This window comes from Arvicanthis niloticus, chromosome 16, assembly GCF_011762505.2.
Source record: "Arvicanthis niloticus isolate mArvNil1 chromosome 16, mArvNil1.pat.X, whole genome shotgun sequence".
Lineage (NCBI taxonomy): Eukaryota > Metazoa > Chordata > Mammalia > Rodentia > Muridae > Arvicanthis > Arvicanthis niloticus.
Genome location: NC_047673.1, coordinates 70086055 through 70104642, shown reverse-complemented (window position 1 = coordinate 70104642; position 18588 = coordinate 70086055). Strand labels below are relative to the sequence as shown.

At 48.7% G+C, this 18588-nt stretch overlaps 1 protein-coding gene across 2 annotated transcripts in view; it reads right to left on the bottom strand.

The window, feature by feature from the left end:
* Positions 1-18588, bottom strand: part of Itpkb (inositol-trisphosphate 3-kinase B) — a 96164-nt gene that overhangs the window by 43562 nt on the left and 34014 nt on the right. The window contains exon 1 of one of the 2 annotated variants that reach the window (XM_076914611.1): positions 2598-2654. The exons of the other annotated variant lie outside the window; for it this stretch is intronic. Within the exon in view, the coding sequence (XP_076770726.1) occupies positions 2598-2639 (42 nt within the window). The 5' untranslated portion in view covers positions 2640-2654. Of the gene's footprint in view, positions 1-2597; positions 2655-18588 lie in introns of those variants that run through there. 2 annotated transcript variants of the gene reach the window in all.

The following is an 18588-nucleotide window of genomic DNA, read 5'->3' as shown; positions in this document are numbered from 1 at the left end:
AGGCAGCAAGCAGGTCTGGTTCTTGGAAACAGGGCAACTCAGACACTTGTGCATTCACAGTGAAATAGATGACAGCAAGAGAGGGGAGGGGTGGAACCATACAGGCAGAAATTTGCATCTAAGCCCTTACACCTCCTTCCCTCCGAGTCACTTGGGCCAAGCCACTTAACTACTGTGAGCCTTGGTTTTGTGACGTGTACAAGGGGTGTGGCAGTAATTAATGATACTTCCTTTGCAGGGTGAAGGAATTAGCTATACTAATCATTACCTGAGCCATTCAAGGTCCTCTAAGCGTTGCCTATGACTGTTAACAAATAAATTGGCCACAGAACTCAATATGTTTAACCCGTGAAGAGACAATGCAGTTAGCTGACAGTCCCCTTAGAAGGACCCCTTTAGAGATCTGAATTTCCTTGGAAGCAGTTGTGAAAACCAAAGAAACTAAGAATGGTGTGGAAGCAGGAAGGCACCACCCAAGCACCCAAGATGCCTCACTTGTGTTCCCCACCCGAAGTCGCTGGTAAATTCTGCCTCAGGAGAGGGTGTGTGTTTACAAGGACAGCTCGGCTGTATCTGGTCTCACTTCTACCTCCCACAGTAGGCGGCTGACACATTATGCTATCGCAAAGCGTTCTGCAGAAGACAGGTCTGTCTGCCCCGGCCCTCATGCCTACTTTCTTCCCACACCCTACTGTGAAACTCTGAGGGAAACCAGGCCCCAGAGGAGCAGCTAGCCAGGCAACCTGTCATGTGTTCCTTACAAACTGTGCGAAGCTGGGTGGAAGAGACAGATACTGGGCCTCTGACAGGTATGTGAGGCAGAAAGGAGGGGGAAGGAATATCAAACCAGTGTCAATGGTTCCTGAGCAGCCTGGAATAAAACAACCTATTATAAACAGCACCATTACCCTTCCTAATCTCTCCTTTCCCCTTTAACGTCTATACGACCAACCGAAGACACGCTTTTTTGCATATGCATATCAACAGCCCTATAAAAGCAACGATGGCACAGGATTAAGACCAGTCCAATTCACTAATGAGAAAACAGAAGCTGAAAGAAGGCACAACTCATCAAAGGGTAACCAAGACCGGGACCCATGCCTGTATACAGAGAACCCACTGGCTCCACCATGCCATGGGCCTTGCCTATAACCAATTTAAAGGCCTGACGGCTGTAGCGTGTCATCTGCGAATGGGGCGCGTGGAGGGTTTGTGGATATAGAATTAACCCAAGTGCTAGTTGAGCCGCTGTGGTTGCAGTCCTGATTCTAACACTGAGTTGTTAATATCACACCCTCAATCTTTTCTTCATCTGAGAGAATGGCAAGGCTGCCTGCTCAAGAATAGGACGAAGGAGGACCCAGAGTCACAAATCAGCCACTGAGCACCTTCATAACATCTATGTCCACAGCACAGCCGTCACCTCCCCAAGCACCTTTGTTTAAAAAGGATGTCAGAGGGCATCCGACCCCCTGGGACAGGAGTTATAAATGGTTGTGAGTTACCATGCAGGTGCTGGAAATTGAACTTGCCTGCATTCCTGTTCAAAAGAGCATGCTTCTTTCAGTGTAGGAGAGGGGATCGGAAGCTGCACCTTTAAAGAATGTATGTATGTATGTATGTATGTATGTATGTATGTATGTATGTATGTTCCTCCACAGTAGAGGGCATGAGAAAAAGTCCTTGGGAAAGCCAGCCACATCACAGGAAGGGTCTTGGAAGTGAGATATTGTCACTGTTCTCATTTGTGAGACGCCGTCCGCCATCATGACAAACCTTACAGACCAGAAAACCAAGCAGTGACACCCCAAGACTTCTGGGAGGCCCACAGGTAGGAACCAAGTCTAGACCTGCCAGGGCCATGTGCTGTCCCCCTGATCCTGGTATACCCCACCCCCTAACCTCCACCGTTCCTACTCTCAGGCCAGTGTTGCTCAGGGTGCAGATACTAGACTCACCATCAGCTGGTTTCCAGCCCTCCATGGGGAAGAGTAAAAGCTGCTCATTTTTTTTTCTTTAAAAACTATTTTTTTTTAAGAGACCAGATCTTGCTATGGTGTAAAGCTTCTGGCCTCAGGTTAATCTGTTGCAGCAGTCGTCTGAGCTACTAGGATTACATTGGCACCTCTATGGGCAGCTTCTTTCTCCTTTTAAAGCCTGTGCTGATCCAGCCTGGTGGAACACCTTAAAGCTTAGCACTCGGGGGAGAGGCAGGTGGCTCTCTAAGAGTTCCAGGCAAACCAAACTAGTCACAAACCAACCAACAAACAAATGCCTGTGTAGATTGTGAAAGCAAAATGACACAGAAAGAAGCCATCTTCCAGGTACCCAGAGGGAAATAGCCCTTCATCAGGAGAGATGACACAATGGGTACTTGTCACTGGGGACATGTCTTTATCTTTTTAAATTTGTTAGTGGTCCCTCCAAAATCTGACATGTCCTCTTGTCTCCCACAGGCTATTTTAACAGGCTTAGAATGCCTCACCGCAAAATTGGGCCTGTGCTGGCCTGAAAGTTCAGTACCTGCTCTATAGCACCTTTCCAGCTGGCTGGGCCCCACCCCTGCCCCGAGGTGCTGGCAACAAAGGCCCACTCACCATTTCCCAGTCCTGCCGAGTCCTCTCTGGTCTTCTGGCCATTGCTAACACAGATTTCAATTGTGAATCCTTGTTCCTTCCACAGGCAGCTACTGAAGTGCAACTCAACAATGAAAACCTAGCCCAATGTTCCCCTCTCCCACAGAGCCTTCACAGATAAGCTTTGGCAGGGAACCCTCCCAGCAAGTCCTGGGGCAGCCATACCCCTCCCTGTGTGCCCACGACACCACGGCCCAGCCCTCCAGGGCCTCCCTGCAGTCTCTGCTCTGAGATCTGACCCGACACCTCCACCTCTACCAGGCATGGATCTGGCCCAGCAGGAATGTCTAGCATGTAACAGGTGTTTAGCTCAATGTTTATAAAATGAACAACAGACAGGTTAACTGGCTAAAAGCGAGCATCCCCTATGTAAAATGCTTGGGGCCAGACGTATGTTAAATTTTTATTTTTTGTTTTCTGATTTTTGAATATTTGCGTGTACATAATGATATATCTTGGGAATAGAACTCAAGTCTTAACACAACATTAATTTTTGCTTCACACAGGCCACATGCACACAGCCCGAAGGTAATTTTATACAGCGTTTGTAGTGAAACCCTGTTTGGACGACCATCCATCACACGAGGTCAGGAGGTGGAGTTTTCCTCTTGTGGCATCGGTATCATCAGTGCCCAGTTTTTGGATATTGGGTGTTTGGAGAGTTGGGACCCTTGCCCTATGCAAGAAGCAGATTTCTTCTTCCTTAATCATGCAGCTTCAGGGCTGGATGTGGAAAGTGGCTGCCTGAGAGGCTGAGCAGTGAGAGCAGCACAGGGAGCTGCTGATAGTGGGACTGTGGAAGGAGCATAGGGGGAGGGCAGGGGAGGATGGAGGCGCCCACAGGAGACGCACTGAAGCCAACCCCAGATTGATAAAAAAAAAATACAGCTCACTCAGCACAGCAGACGAGCTCGCAGGCCCTGCCTGGCACACACAGGACTTACCAGGGTACCGGAAGACAACCTCAGGGAGATCCATGTGAGCCTGCATGCTTTCAAACCCATTTCGTGCCCCGTGATGAAGTCCTAGAGGTGCGTGGGCGGGTCAGAAGGAACCGACACTTGCCTCTGGAGGGCCAGAGAATGGCCCAGTACCTCAGCTACTTATCAGACCATTTCTAGATATGCCTGGCATTAATTAGAAAATGGGTCTCAGTACGTATCAAACGTAGGGAAGGCCACAGGGTTCACAGAGATGCTATCTCTTGAACGTTCTTCAGTGGTGAAAATTCAGAAGCTAGGTTCCAACCTTGACCTTCAAGGAGAGGAGGGAAAGTCAATAGGACTGGGCCACTCGAGTGCTTTTAAGCTCAGTGGGAAAAGCTCAAACGTCCTACACTGTTCCTTACATCCCCTGGGCCCATCCCTCCTCCAACCACAAGTAATACACCTTTCATGCAGTCCAAACCAAGTGCAACCCAAGCCCCTGAACAGACAACTAGACTGTAGGTCCACACTATTCATTATCCAAAGTACACCTACCCACGAGCCTCCCAGCCAACTAGGAATCTTTTGTGAAGTGTAATGGGTAATTATGCATGACATCAAAAGAGTCCACAGCCTCAGTATGTGTCTGCTGCTCCTAAGAGTTGTCTTGCGTTAGTGTTAGACCTAAGATACCCCCACAGGCTTGTGTTAGGATATACAGTCCATAGGTGGTGGTGCCATTTTTGGTGGGCTGGAGAATCATTTGGACTTACATCCCAGCTGGCAGACATGGGATGAGAAGGCTATAGGGCTGGGTTTCTGGTTGCATAGACTGGCCTTGTTCCTACCTATCTGAGTCCCTCTCTGCTTCCATATCTACTGAGATGGGATGAGTTCCAGTCACATAGACCTAATACTGTGAACCCCTCCATCCCTTCCCTGTTGTGATGGGCCGCACCCTCTCCAGTCCTTGAGGGAGCAAGGTAAGTCCTTCCTCCCGCAAGTTACTCCCTTCACGTATTTAGTCACCGCAGCGAGGAAAGTAACAAATATAAGTACGAATATGCACTTGCCACGCTGGCCTCCTGAGGACTGCACAGCTGGCTTAGATAGAGATGGGGACGGGCAATGTACAAGGTGCCCCGAAATATGAGTGGTGGGTTGCAATTCCGGAAGACTCAACAACGAAGTCTGCTGGAGTAGGGAAGCCACTGCCTGAAAACTCCAGGCAGGGAAGACACCTCGGTCCAGCTCCCTGACTCATGGGGAGGCAAGTCCTTTGTTTTCCTGGGTTTCTAGTGTATCTGTAGACAGCAAGCAAACAGGAATAGCTAAAAGTGGAAGCTTTCTGTAGTGTCACCAACACTGTGGCTCAAATAAGTTCAGCGTGAAACAAAATAAGTTCTGGTCCAGCAGAGACGGCAGCAGCAGTGAGTGGCCTTGGCTTCACTCCTGACCTCCCTGGGACTCACATTCTACAGATGGGGCTGCACAGATGCCAAACACAAGCAGGCTTCCTTGCCTGAGCCACTGAACTACAACTGTTCCTCGTCTGCAAGAACCCACTTCTGCTCAAGCCAAGGGGACATAGATTTTTTTAAAATTTCTTTTGAACTCTTCTAGGGTGCTCATGACCTCCACAGACATCTGAGGAGCAGCGAACCCAATCTGGGGTTCTCAACTGGGTCCAGACAAGGAAGCTTTTCATCAGCCTTTTCCACAAACTCATTTCTTGTATGCATTAGTCATTCACATTTTATGAGGCATAAGTAACATACAAGAGGCATCTACAGAGAATAGGTGAGATGCACGTGTGCAGGTACTCCTGGAGGTCAGAGGTTAGTACTCACAGAGGTCAGAGGTCAGAGGTCAGAGGTCAGTGTCAGGTCTCTTCCTCAATCACTTCACATCTTGTTACTTTCCCTACGATTTATTTTTATTGTTTTTAAATTGTGCATGTGTGTATCTGGATGTGTACAATGAGTGAAGGTGCCCATGGAGGCCAGAAGTATCTGATCCTCCTGGACTTAGAGCTACAGTCAGCTGTAGGTCACAGGATGTGAATGCTAGAAACTGACTCTTACCCTCTAATCCATCACCCGGCCCAAGTCTCCTTGAGCCAGGGTCTCCTGCTGAACTTGCAGCTTGACAATTTAGCGAAGCTGGTCAGTCAGCAGGAGCATGTACCACACGTGGTCAGTCAGCAGGAGCATGTGCCACACGTGGTCAGTCAGCAGGAGCATGCGCCACAGGTGGCTTTTTATGTGGGTGCTGATGGCCAAACCCAGCTCCTTATGCTTTTGTGGCAAACACTCTTACCAACTGAGCCATCTCCCAGCCTATGATCCTTGTTTTTAGCAAAACAAAACAAACAAGCCCAGAGAAAGCTCCCAAAGACCCTAGGGTTTCTTTTCTTTTTGTTCTGTTTTCACACAAATACTGGAAGCCAACAGTCAGTCTCGGGCACAAGTTCAAATAAAGGCAACACGAAAGGGCTCAAGATTCCTGATGGGTTATATTTCTGATGTTAAGTTCCTCCAAAGTGACAAACCTGGATAGTGATACTACTGTAACAGAAGATCCCTACAGCCCTTGAGAGCTCTGGGAAGCTGGCACAGGCCCATTCCACTGCAGCCCCCTACATGTGACAGTTGCCAAGCCAGCTCTGGAAATCCAAAGTCAAAGTAGACCGTATTCTTGGGGACTCTCTCCAGAGTGGCTCCAAGGCCCAGTGTGGCCCCCCCTTGGCTCTGCTCAGGCTGCCCTTTTGTTTAGAAGAGTCACCCTGTCTTCAGCTGCACTTAGCGTTAGCAGGCAACGTAGGCCAGGAGGAGGAAAGGGAAGCTCTCCACCATTATGGCAACCATGCATGAACTGACTGGCCATACTTGATGCTAATGGCGTTCATCTTAAGAGCAGACTACTCTGGGGGCAGCTCTGGTCACAGGGCTGCTGAGACCCTCAGATGTGCTACAGCTGCTTGCTAATCCAAGGCAGGGCTCTGACAGAGCTGCAGTGATCTTCGTGATCAATCTACATGATCCTTTGCCCCCATCACCAATCCCCGTTCACCTCTGTCAGAGCCACATGCTACCTAAGAGGCCAGTATGACTTTCCTTGCTCAAACCAAATACAGGAGGACGGGGACTCTGTGATGGTGTGGCCCCACGAGAATGGCTCCAACATCTCTTTACTCTCATCCACAGCCATCCAGCTGCCCGCCAATAAAACTCAAGTCCCACCCCCCCCACCCCCCCCCACCCCCGCTAACCTTTTACTTAAATCTAGTAGATTCCATGCCCTGCCCTTGGAACTGAGTTGGTTCTGTGACCTCCTGAGAATTTCTAGCAGCTGATGATAAAAACAACCCTCTCCAAGGAGAGATGTTTAACTTCAGAAAGAATCCTAACGCCAATGGGATACATTCTCTTGCCAAGACATCTGACAACTGGCCTATTTTTAAAGGTCTAGCCAGTAATCTCTTAAGAGCACTCTACACACAGACAAAGAGGCAGTGAGTGACTGCCTCAAAAGTAATGAGGCCAACGTTAGGGTTTTGTTTTTCAAAAAAAGCCAGAATTTACCCATCCAAACAAGCTTCTCTTCAAAGTACCTCCCACCCCAAGCCCTGTGCATATTCTAGGGGTGTTGTGTTTGCTTAAAACCTCTTTGGAAGGAGCTGCCACAGAGCAGTCTTTGGCCCTCTCAGTGCTGTGCAGGATAAAGTTAATAAGCATTCAGCTGGCAGCTACCTCTGTGTGCCAGGCACTGTGGTAGGCCGGGTGGAATCCCCTCCCCACCCCACCCCACCCCCGAAGTAATTGAACAAGGTCTTTCCTGGCAAGGAAAGAAAAAAGAACACATACCATAAGCCAGGTATTGGGCAATACATTTTGGTATCTTACACTTATTATATACCCCTCAAAACTTAAAATGCAAGGGACGAGAACTGGAGGAAGAAGTTAAGATGACTTGGCCAAAATCACACAAGCAGAAGATGGTAGTGATACAGCAGGCTGGGGATATGAAATGCCCATGTTGGTTGTCAGCACACCAGGGCAGCATCCTGAAGCAAGCTGATGATCCAGGAGAAGGACTGACTCAGAGGAGGGCCCAGAGGGAAACCTGACCCAGAGCTGGCCATGTCCTGCCCTACGTCAAGCACGCGTCTCCTGTTTACCTTTACATCAGGTCTCTGACAGCACAACGGGTAAGGAGCATTTCCTCAGATATTAAACAGGGCTTTCACACTCCAACTATTTACGTCAACTGAGAAAGACAGATGTTCGGGCACGTTCGCACACCCGTGCTCACTCACACAGAGGACCGGCTGTCTATTCAACCTGTCCACCTCACAGAAGGCAGGGACATCGGGTCTCCATTTCAAGCACATCCAGACTTGCTTCTGACAACAGTTCAAACACAAAGCAGACCAAGAGTCAGATGACGGATGACTGGGTAACTGAAATGCGGCATATACATACAAGGAAATATGATCCAGACCTCCTAAAAAGGAAGGATTTGGAGCAAGCCCTCGTGCCTCAAGCCTGTAATCCTAACTACTTCAGGGGTTTAGGAAGAAAGATTATAAAGTCAAGGCTGTGGAGTAGAGTCAAGGCTAGCCTGAGAAAATGATCACAACTCTGTGTCGAACAGTAAGTAAAAGAGATCTGAAGAGATGGCTAGCTCAGGGTAGAGGGCTTTCTTAGCATCCACAAAGATCTAGGTTCAATGTTCTAGGACTGGAAATAAATAAAGCAAGGGATTAGGTGCGACACATGCTAGACCATGGACAACTCTTGAGGATGTTGCACTAAGTGAGAAAAGCTGGCGGCAAAGGGGAATACTGTGGCATTCCACTACTGCAGGAAGGAAGGAAGGAAGGAAGGAAGGAAGGAAGGAAGGAAGGAAGGAAGGAAGGAAGGAATTAATTGTGACACACACTACACTATGGACGAGGATTGAGGATGTAACCCTAAGTGAGAGAAACTGGAGGCAAAGGGGAATACTGTGGCATTCTAGTCCTGCTCGAGCAGTCAAATTTACAGACAGAAAGTAGAATGTAGCTGGCTAGAGCTGAGGAAAAAGAATGGGGAGTTATTATGTAAGGATACAATTTTGCTACTTAGTTTGATGCCCTGCTAAGGTAGAACTTGGGCCTTATACAGGCTAGGCAAGCACTCTTGCTATTGAGGTACACCTCCAACCCCCAGACTTTGCTGTGCAAGATTTAGTTCTGGAAACAGACGGTGGTGATGGCAGCATGTTACTTGACTATAGAGTTGAAAATAGTAACATTTTCCCTAAGTATATTGTTTCACAGTTAAAGAACTTGAGTTTCTTCCCTTTGAAGGTAGGGGCACACAGTAGCTTCCTCAAAAGATCTCTGAAGGTCAGAGCCAGGCTGGGTAGGGGTGGACCGTGGCAGGCTCGGCATACACAGTAAGCAAGCACCTTTTCTAAAATCAGCCCCAGAAAGTCCCTCCACTACCTATGAATGCCTTAGCCCGAGCATGAGTCAGAAGCAGGGAGGAGAGGATCTAGAATTAGCAGGCACCCCCTTCGGCCCCACACCCTGAAATTTGCAAAATATCACTTTGGCTAGTTCAGTTGGCTCAATATAGCACAGGGTGGGGGGGGCGCTTTTTATAGGGGAGCAGTGAAAAGAGACTTCGTTCTAAGGCTAAATTCCTCAGGAAAACTTTATTTTCTGACAATTTTCAACTTTTCCTAATAAAAAATGATGCCGTGGTGCCACGTAGCTGATCAATGCCACTCAGTGACTGTGCTCTACCTGCAGACACTGTTGGCGATGCCGTCCACCACACCCGTCCCATCTGTACTTGATAGGTTGATCTATTTTTAATATTTATTCATTTATCTAGGTATTTACTTACTTATTTATATGTGTGCCTGTATGTGTCACAGTATGGGTATGGAGGTCACCGAACAATTTACAGGATCAAGCCTCTCCTTCTACAAGGTGGGAGCTAGGGATTGAACGCAGGTTGTGAGGCTTGGCAGCCAGTGCCTCTCCCCACTGTCTCACCAGCCCAATGCATTGGGTTTTAAATGGCCCCAAACCAACAAGAAAGCAGTAAGAGCTCAGGTCCCCGGCTACCCTGCCACATGGTCCCCTGCAGCCTACGAAGTACTGCTTTTGGCTCTAGGCTTCCAGATACGTGCTGAGACTTAATTGGCGAACCCACAGGACTAGTAATGAAAACTAACAGCCCTGGTGAAACAAGTATAAAAAAACATAAATCAGGGGGTTGGAGAGATGGCCCAGTGGTTAAGAGCACTGGCTGCTCTTCCAGAGGACCCGGGTTCAATTCCCAGCATGCACCTGGCAGCTCACAGGTGTCTGTAACTTCTGTTCCAGGGATCTAACACACAGAGACATACATGCAGACAAAATACCAATGCACATAAAATAAAAATAAATAAATCAGCTTTAAAAAAAAATCAGTATTTAGTGAGGGGCTACTATGTAAATGCCATTTCTCTAACTTTTCAATGGGCCTTCAAAGCTTGGTAACGTTAGACATCATTTTAAATAAGGAAATGGCAGAACTGGGCACCAGGCTGAAGGAGCAGGGCGGCTAAGATTCAAAGTTTACACTCTTTCCATTACACTAGAATCATGTTTTTTTCCAATCCTGTTTGCCTAGTTTCTTGACTTCCCGAGGTTTTCCACAGGCCCCAGCTCAGCCCAATTTTCCGTTTGAGTGAAAAAGAGCTCCATCCCAGCTGCTGTGACCCAAGTCACACAAAGTGGCAGGAGGAGATCCATAAACATGAACTCCAATGCCTTTTTAAATAGATAGTAAGGTGGACATCATCTGTAGTGGACGAGCTTCTAAAAGAAACCCTCCTAAGCTGTGGCCCTGGGTTCCTCCTCCTAAGCCATGACCTGTCCTCGCCCTGCGCTGCCATTGAGAGCTTGGGTCCCAGTGGCAGTGCCCTACTCCCCAGAACCTTATGGTGTAGGCAATAAGTGTGCTGGCCATTTCTGTAAGAGAGAGAGTCACACCAAGCCACCCCCCATCCACCTACTACCAGGATCAAGTGCTTTCGGGTATCATGTCACTCAAAGGAATATACTCGAGATTGCCTGGGAAGGAGAAGGGGAAGAGAGCTGGCCCAAGCACAACGTTACTTTGTGCAAGTATCTTTGCAAATAGGCCTAAGAAACCCCAAGAGCAAACTCTCACCTGGCACCTAGGCCAATGGCTGTCAGCTTCCTGGGCTTCGGGTGCTGGCTTCAGCTGAAGTCCCAGATGCAGTAAGCCTCTTGCTGCTGGTTGTGTTGACCAAGGAATTAGCAGACATGTGAGCCTGGCTTGGGCTCAGCTTTCCTCCAGGGACCCAGAGGCTCTGCAGACAGCATTGTCCTAGTCGGGGTTAGTACTAACCTGATGAGTCCCCATGGCCAAAAGCAGGCTGGGGAGGAAAGGGTTTATTTGGTATATGTTTCCATATCATAGTCTTACAGTGACTGAGGTCAGGGGCTAGAGCTCCAACAGGGCAGGAGCCTGGAGGCCGGAGCTGATGCAGAGGACATGGAGGTGCTGCTTACTGGCTTGTTCACTGCCTACTTTCTTTTTCTTTGTTGTTGTTGCTGCTGTTTTTTTCCAAGACAGGTTTCTCTGTGTAACAGCCCCAACTGTCCTGGAGCTGTGCGTCCCAGGCTGGCCTTGAAGTCACAGAGATCCACCTGCCTCTGCCTCCCAAGTGCTAGGATTAAAGGTGTGAGCCACCACTGCCCAGCTCAGCCTGCTTTCTTATAGAACTGGAGGAATTTTTCTCTGTTGGGGTTCCCTCCTCTCAGACGACTCTAGCCTGTGTCAAGTTGACATAAACCAGCCAACACAAGAGCTGCTTCTAGTCACCTCCTGTGGACAGAGTACAGAGTGCTGCTTTCCCTGAATTGGAGCTGTGGCTCCTGTAGACAAAGGGGAGTCTGGGAGTCCGTGGCAGAACACGGGATTCACTGGTCCAAGAGTACTTGAGCTTTCGGGAAGTAGTCAGGTCCCCTACTGCCGTGCCCTCCCTTGTCTGGCCTCCTGGCAAGCTATGATGATTATCTCCCTTTCTACACTGACATCAGGAAAAACAGTAACATTCTAGAATCTAATGTCTACACTTCAGAACCAGTTCCTATATGGGTTCTATGGAGACCACTCTGCAGTTTTAAACTGTGGTTCACTGTAAACAGTCAAATCGCAGCAAACCCAACGCACTCCTCACTCCCACGGACAGAAAACAGACAAACAGACTTTGTGAATGGTGCTCGCCAGTGCTCTGGACAAAGGACTCTGCTGTTGTCTGTCCTACCCTGGTCTGTCTTACCTCGTAAAAACATGTCAGTTGTGCTGTGTTTTGAATGCGTCCCTCAGAAGTTAATGAGTTGAAAACAGAGTCTCCAAATTTATGTGCTCACATATTCAAAGGTGAGTCCATTAGGATTGCACGAGCCATGAAGGAAGGGTCGCTGTGGTGGCAGAGGACACCGTGGTCACTTCTCACCAGGTGATGCTCTGTAGAACTCAGCATCTCTTTCTGCATGTCTCTATGGAGCCCACTGGCCAGATGAGGCCGGCAGTCCTCAACAGAATGTTCCATGTTCCAGAGTTCCCTGCCCTTCAGAAGCATGAAGCATTGACATACTCTTCTTCTTTCTTAGTTATCCAGCCTCAGGAATCTTGTTATAGGAACAGAAATGAACTAAGGCGACTATTTGGAGATTGTGACTGTTTAAGGATCCCTGTGGTCTAAAAGGACAAGCCCTGCCTTTCTGAGTTACAGTCCACACAAACACAGCTTTCCATTTTCTCTTGGCCTAGATAACTTGAGAATATCCAAAATGTGCCTTGCTAGTGTTCGTAGGAAAATTCAAGTTATCCAATGGCTCTAGCCATAATGGGGCCCATGAAGGAGAGCCCTGAAGAACTCATTGTGTGCTCACAGAATCATCGCTCACAGTCTTTAAGTTTAGATACCATAGAGATAGGTGGGGAAATATTTGCCTAATGTTTTGTCAAACTAAGGGCAAGATCACACAAGTGATTTGTGACATTTGCAGGGGAGAGCAGACATAGTCTCACTAAGATAAAGTCTGGTGGACTAAAAGCATTTCTCTTCTGATGACGCCACCAAACCAGGAAGAACAATGTGGGAGAGGGGTTCAGATGCAGAAAGTGAGAGCAATACTCCTGCCCTGAAGCAGGGCTAGGTAATTCTGAGATAGAACAGTTGTATAATAGAAGCTGTTGAAATGGTTCCCCAGAGCCTTGACTGATGCTCCTCTTGGGGCCTCACTGGGACCCCTTCTAAGTTCAATTCTAGTCTAACCGTAAGCTCCTCAGGTCTGAGGAGCAGCAGGGGTGCAGCACGAGGCCCCCAGCAGTGGGAGGTCACAGGAGCACTTTAAGTCCTCTCTCATTCATTTACAGCCACTTACATCCTCACTCACTCAAGCCTTCACAGTCTAGAAGGCAGGTATCACCATGCTTATGCACAACCAAGGACATGTGATCTCTGCCACCAACATATAAGTGTGAGAAATCTTTACACTTAGGAATCAATTGTCAGTGCTGGAGAGATGGCTCAGAGGTTAAGAGCACTGACTGCTCTTCGAGAGGTCCTGAGTTCAATTCCCAGCAACCACATGGTGGGTTATAACCATCCATAATGGGATCTGATGCCCTCTTCTGCTCTGTCTGAAGACAGCAACAGTGTTATCACATACATTAAATAAAATTTAAAAAAAAAAAAAGGAGTCACAAAAAAAAAAAAAAAAGGAATCAATTGTCTCTCTGACCTGTGTAGTGGGTAACAGTATTCCTTCTGGCCTTTACCTACTAAAGGCCAGCAGTATCATCTCTACCGTGAGGCAACAAAAACATCTCTAGACATTCATACACACATACACACACACACACACACACACACACGTGCATGCACACAAACATACACATACATACTCACACACAGATAATACACACACACACACACACACACACACACACACACACACACAGAGTGCATGAGCATGTTGAAAAACACTAGGCCGCTGAGCTTATCAAGCCTTTGAGCTGGTTTATTCACTGTCAGGGTTAAGAGGCTGTCAGGGCAGTATCACTCTAGGGATGAAGTGCACCAAGTCACAAAGACTGAGACTCAAAATTATAGCGGCTAAAATGCTAGGCCAAAGCCATACTGTAAGCATATAAAGGTCCATAGTTTGGAAATGGACTGTGCAAAGTGAGGTTGGCCTTGGCTTGACAGCAGTCAGTGTATCAGTGCCTAGGGGTAGGAAGGACCTCAGTTCCATGAGTGACAATCCTGTGTGACTCTGAAAATGGCTATGTGACCTTGAGTCCCCCATCCCCACCCCACCCCCCATGCAGAAGGCATTCAACCCTGAGGCAAGCCCTGTTTCCCTGAGGGTCTCCTACCATCCTCACATGAACTCTGGCCCTTCTTGGGGCGGGGACAGGGCGTGGGGGTGGGCAGGTGTTGGGGGGGGGTGTCAGCCACAGCAGCTGCAGTCACACATAGCACAAAGAGAGAAGGGTGTTGTAGAGAGAATGGGGAGGAGAGACCTACCTCCTCAGAGCCCCTTTCAGAACAGTAGGGGATGGAGGTTGGGAAGAGGGAAAAAGTTGGTAGGGGCCCAGGGACAGGAGAGGGAAACAGTGTTGAGGGCCATGGAGAAGAAGGGGAGGAACAGGAGTGGGTTGATCACACTCAGCCTCCCAGAATTCTTTCTCATTTCCCTTTTTCCTTTTCCATCCCTTCCTTCTTCACACAGCTTCACTCATTACCTAATTCACCAATGCCCCTGCCAGTCCCCCAAGGAATTCAATAAATACTTAATCTTTCTAGGTCTTTGTTTCCACATCTGTGAGACTGAGGTACTGGGTCTGAGATTAAAATTAAACTATAAGTACACACATGATTATTAGGCTGTTACATATACATTAAAAAAACCCACGGGGCTTGGCACACAGAAAGTACTCACTGGTATGTGGTATTGGTTATAGCATACAACCCTGGCAGGTAAGACAGTAACCATAACTTACTACCTAGAATACAGGTGTCTACCTTACATAAGGCCAAGGTTCAGAGAGGAAGCAACAGGCCCGAGGTGGCAGTTTCTCAGAGTTTTCTGATTACAGCATCTCTAACATCAGCGTGTACTATTTCTCAGGGTCCATTTAGGGAAAGAGTGGCCGGTCATAAAGGACATCTGACATTCTTCCAGACCAAAAAGAAGTCACACACACCTCACATAGTGCACTACCTTTTTATCTAGTCAGTGCTCAGAATGTTTTCTAGTTGCCTTGCCTGCTTTCCCCCACCCCTCCCCCACCCCTCCAGACACCCCCTGTCATCCCCCATCCCCCATTCTCCCACCCTTCATCCCACTGTGCCCTCCCTCCCCTCAGACAGGATCTCTCTATGTTGCACTGGCTGTCCTAGAACTCACTCTGTAAACCAGGCTGGCCTTGAACTCACAGAGATCTGGCTGCTTTCTCCTCCCAAGTGCTAGGATTAAAGGTGTATGCCACCACATCCAGCTAGTCCTAGCATCTGGAGCTGAACAGACATAGGGCTTTGATCCAAATCTCCCCTTCTAGGGTGGAAGGGCACTTTGAAGTAGGCATAGCTCTGCATCAGCACCCAAAAGAACTGGATCTCTTAATGTCACTTGTGGGACAACGGGAAGGGTGCCTGGAAGTCAGGAGAGGAGACTCTCTGGGCCTAATCTGCTAACTCTACCACTGACGGCTGCCACCACTCGGGAACCAAGTCTGAGGCCTCCCCACAGACGAACTTTAAAGTTACTTTCCCACTTACAGTTTTCCCAACTGTAAGAACCAGAGGAGGTGGTTCAGGCGCCACCTGCACCACATAGCAGTGGTGCAGGAAAGAGAGCTTCCAGTATTTTGGGTACAGAACGCAAAAGGGTGCTTGTAAGAATAGTCCCCAGAGCACCACAGTTCTCTGACTTCTCAAGAGCCTCAAGAGAAGCCAAGCCCTCCTGGTGCAGCCTTGGTCACGGCCACACTGGCTGCACCCAGGCCCAGAGCTGCCAGACAGAGGCAAGGTCTCCTAACTGTGTTGTCCAGATAGACAGACATTGTTCCAGAGCTGAATAAGCACTGTGGGCTGTAACACAGCTCTGCCTGAATCTCCCCAACCGGTTCAATCTTGTCTGCTCCCTAAATGTCATGGGCTTGACTGTCAAGAGGCCAAGAGAAATCACCCAAACTGGATGGTTCCTTAGGGGCACAAGATCTGCCTGGTTTAATCTGTGTTTCTACGGCTCCAGTGCGATGCCTGGCATGAATCAGCTGTTCAGGAAATCTCTGTTGATGTCAAAGATGAGAATGTTCACGGACTCCTTATGATTCCTCAAACTGCAGTTCGTCCTCAGATGAAGGAAGCTGACCTCGGGAGTCAGAGAGCACAGCTGGGATGCTGGCTGTGCAGAGATGAGACACATCTTAGGGGACTGCGCCTTATCAGTCAGAGAAAGGGATGGGACCCTAAGGCTGGGAAGCACAACTCCATGTTTTGTTTCATTTCATCTTATATCTCAGATTCCATTAAACCTTCTTTGGGAAAGCCAGAGGCCAGGGTGACAGGTTTCTCCCACATGACTGGGTCATTTCTAAGTGCCAGGAGGAAGGGGGAGAGCAGAAGATGCCTTTAGGGAGTGGCAGGGAGGTGCAAAGGAAGGGCTACTGCCCGAAGTTAAGTAGGAAGAAGACAAGCTTGGCTGTAAAGGCCCTGGCATCCAAGATGACCCTACATAGCTCCCTGCCTTCCAGTGGCTGCTCATCCCACCTGGCCGGCTCCCACCTGGCATACTCACAGGTGTGCTGGGGCTCCAGGAAGGGCCCTAGGCAGGGCCACTGCTGTCACTCTGCTCATCTCGCAGGCTGGACCTTCTCCAACCCACTGTTTCTATACTCCGCAAATGAGGAGAGCTGAGCTCGGCATCTCGGGACAGAGAATCAAACGAGTCTCCTTGACAGTGAGGGCTGCTGGGAAGGCCCAGGAAAGAGCTGCCAAGGACGCACAATGCTATAAGTTTTTCTCTGGGTGCCTTGAACTCTCTGTGGCCCTCTGGCCTCCTCCTACCCCCACCGCCTCCCATAAGGAAACAACCCTGGTTCTTTAACATGCTGATAATAAGGCCTGTTAGGCCAAGGAGGAGGACACAGTGTCAGCTAAGAGGAAAATACTCGGTGGTCATTTGCTTAGTTGGCAGGATGGTAGGAGCAGGAGCCCCTTGCCACAGCACTGTGACAGAGAAAAGGAAGGGTGCCAGCTTGGGGCAGCAGATGCTCAGGCTATAGCTCAGAGAATCATCTCTAGGGGTATTTGCAGCAACCCCTCCCAACCCCAGACTACTGAGAACACTGACAGTCTTACCCCATTGCCTGTACCTCAGGAGTAGGGGACAGCTAGGAGGCTGGCTTGCCTCCAGACAGCCTGTGATCAAACCAGAGTTTTCTCCCACATTCAAGTTATTCAGCCTGTGTCTCAGTTTCCTTGTCTATAGCAAGAGAGATACATTAATAAGCACTTATTTCATTGGGTAATTTGGGGAGTTAAATAAGCTAAAATATCCACAACATTTAGACCACCACATTTGTTAGCCTTCATTTTCTTTCCCGGAAGCCTTTTCTTACAGGGAAAGTCTCTGGAGACTTGTACCACATACGCAAGGCCACATGCAGCACCCAGTCCCCACGGGAGGGGCTTTCACGGAAGATCAGTCTCTTGCCTAAAACGCTATCACTGATTGGTTAGGCTGGGATGCTATCACAGATTGGCTAGGCTGAAATGAAAAACTTGGCCTGTGACCTTACCTGCCTTCTTCCCATAAATGCTCGGCTGCCCGAGGAATACCAGCTTGGGTTCCTGCAAGATGGAGCAGTAACCCAGAGGAGAAATGAGAGAGGCAGTTAATGCAAAAGAGACACAGGCACCTTGCCACAGTCTATGGGGCTTCTGGCACTCAAAGTTTGCCTTCAGACTCCAACTAAGGGTATCACCCCTTGCATGGAAAAACCATCCAGCAGGCAGTCCAACACAGTTCTGTGGATCTAAGGGCAGACAAAACTTCTTCCTACATCCCAGCTGTCTAAGGATGCTCACTGCTCACATTACTCCACCCCAAGAACCTCAAACACTTTGGGGGCCATGATGGGGGCCAGCATGATCAAAAGCCAGCAGGGCTGTGTACCCACAGGGAAGAGTCCCTGCCATGTAAGGTCTTACCCTCATGGGAGGTATATCACATCTATAAAACCCCAACAGGAGAATGCCCGTGGGGCTCCATGTGTTTACGATTCTTGCTAACAAACCTCCTTTTAAAACTTGACCTTCCTCATCTCTTTCTCTTTAAAGACCCACAGCACCCAGCAAGCTGTCAGTAAGGCAGGGAGGCGGGGAGAAATGTTCCTAAAGTCAACCACTGACCAGGTTTGAAAAAAAAAAGTACATCTACGAGAAACCCACTCACCCACCTGACTGTGAACAAAGCAAGTGAAACCTCCTGGCTCCTCACCACACCATGGTGTCCCAATTCTGCAGAAGTCAGAAGCATCAGCCGTTCCTGCTCAGCAACGGCTCCCTGATCATTAGGACCCGTCCTCCCTTCTGTTTCCAAGCCCTATGCACACAGAGAGGATACCAGCAAAGACAGGAAATGCTTGGCTGAAAGAGGGCAGAAACAGAGCTAGCATTTGCTCCATGTTGAGCAGGGCAACTGCTCTCTCAAGAGAAAGATCAGCTTATGGCTGCTCCTGCGGCAGGGCCGCGAGGTACAGAACAATTCCTTTCTGCTGGGCTGTCCATGCTCCTTGTGGGACCGCATTACAGCTGTCACAAAGCACTGGCATTATAACTTCAGAGAGGACTGGGTTGACCAAACCGGCATAGTAAAAGCCTAGACTTAATTCAATCATTTAATCGACGATTAAATCAATCAATTAATCAATGAT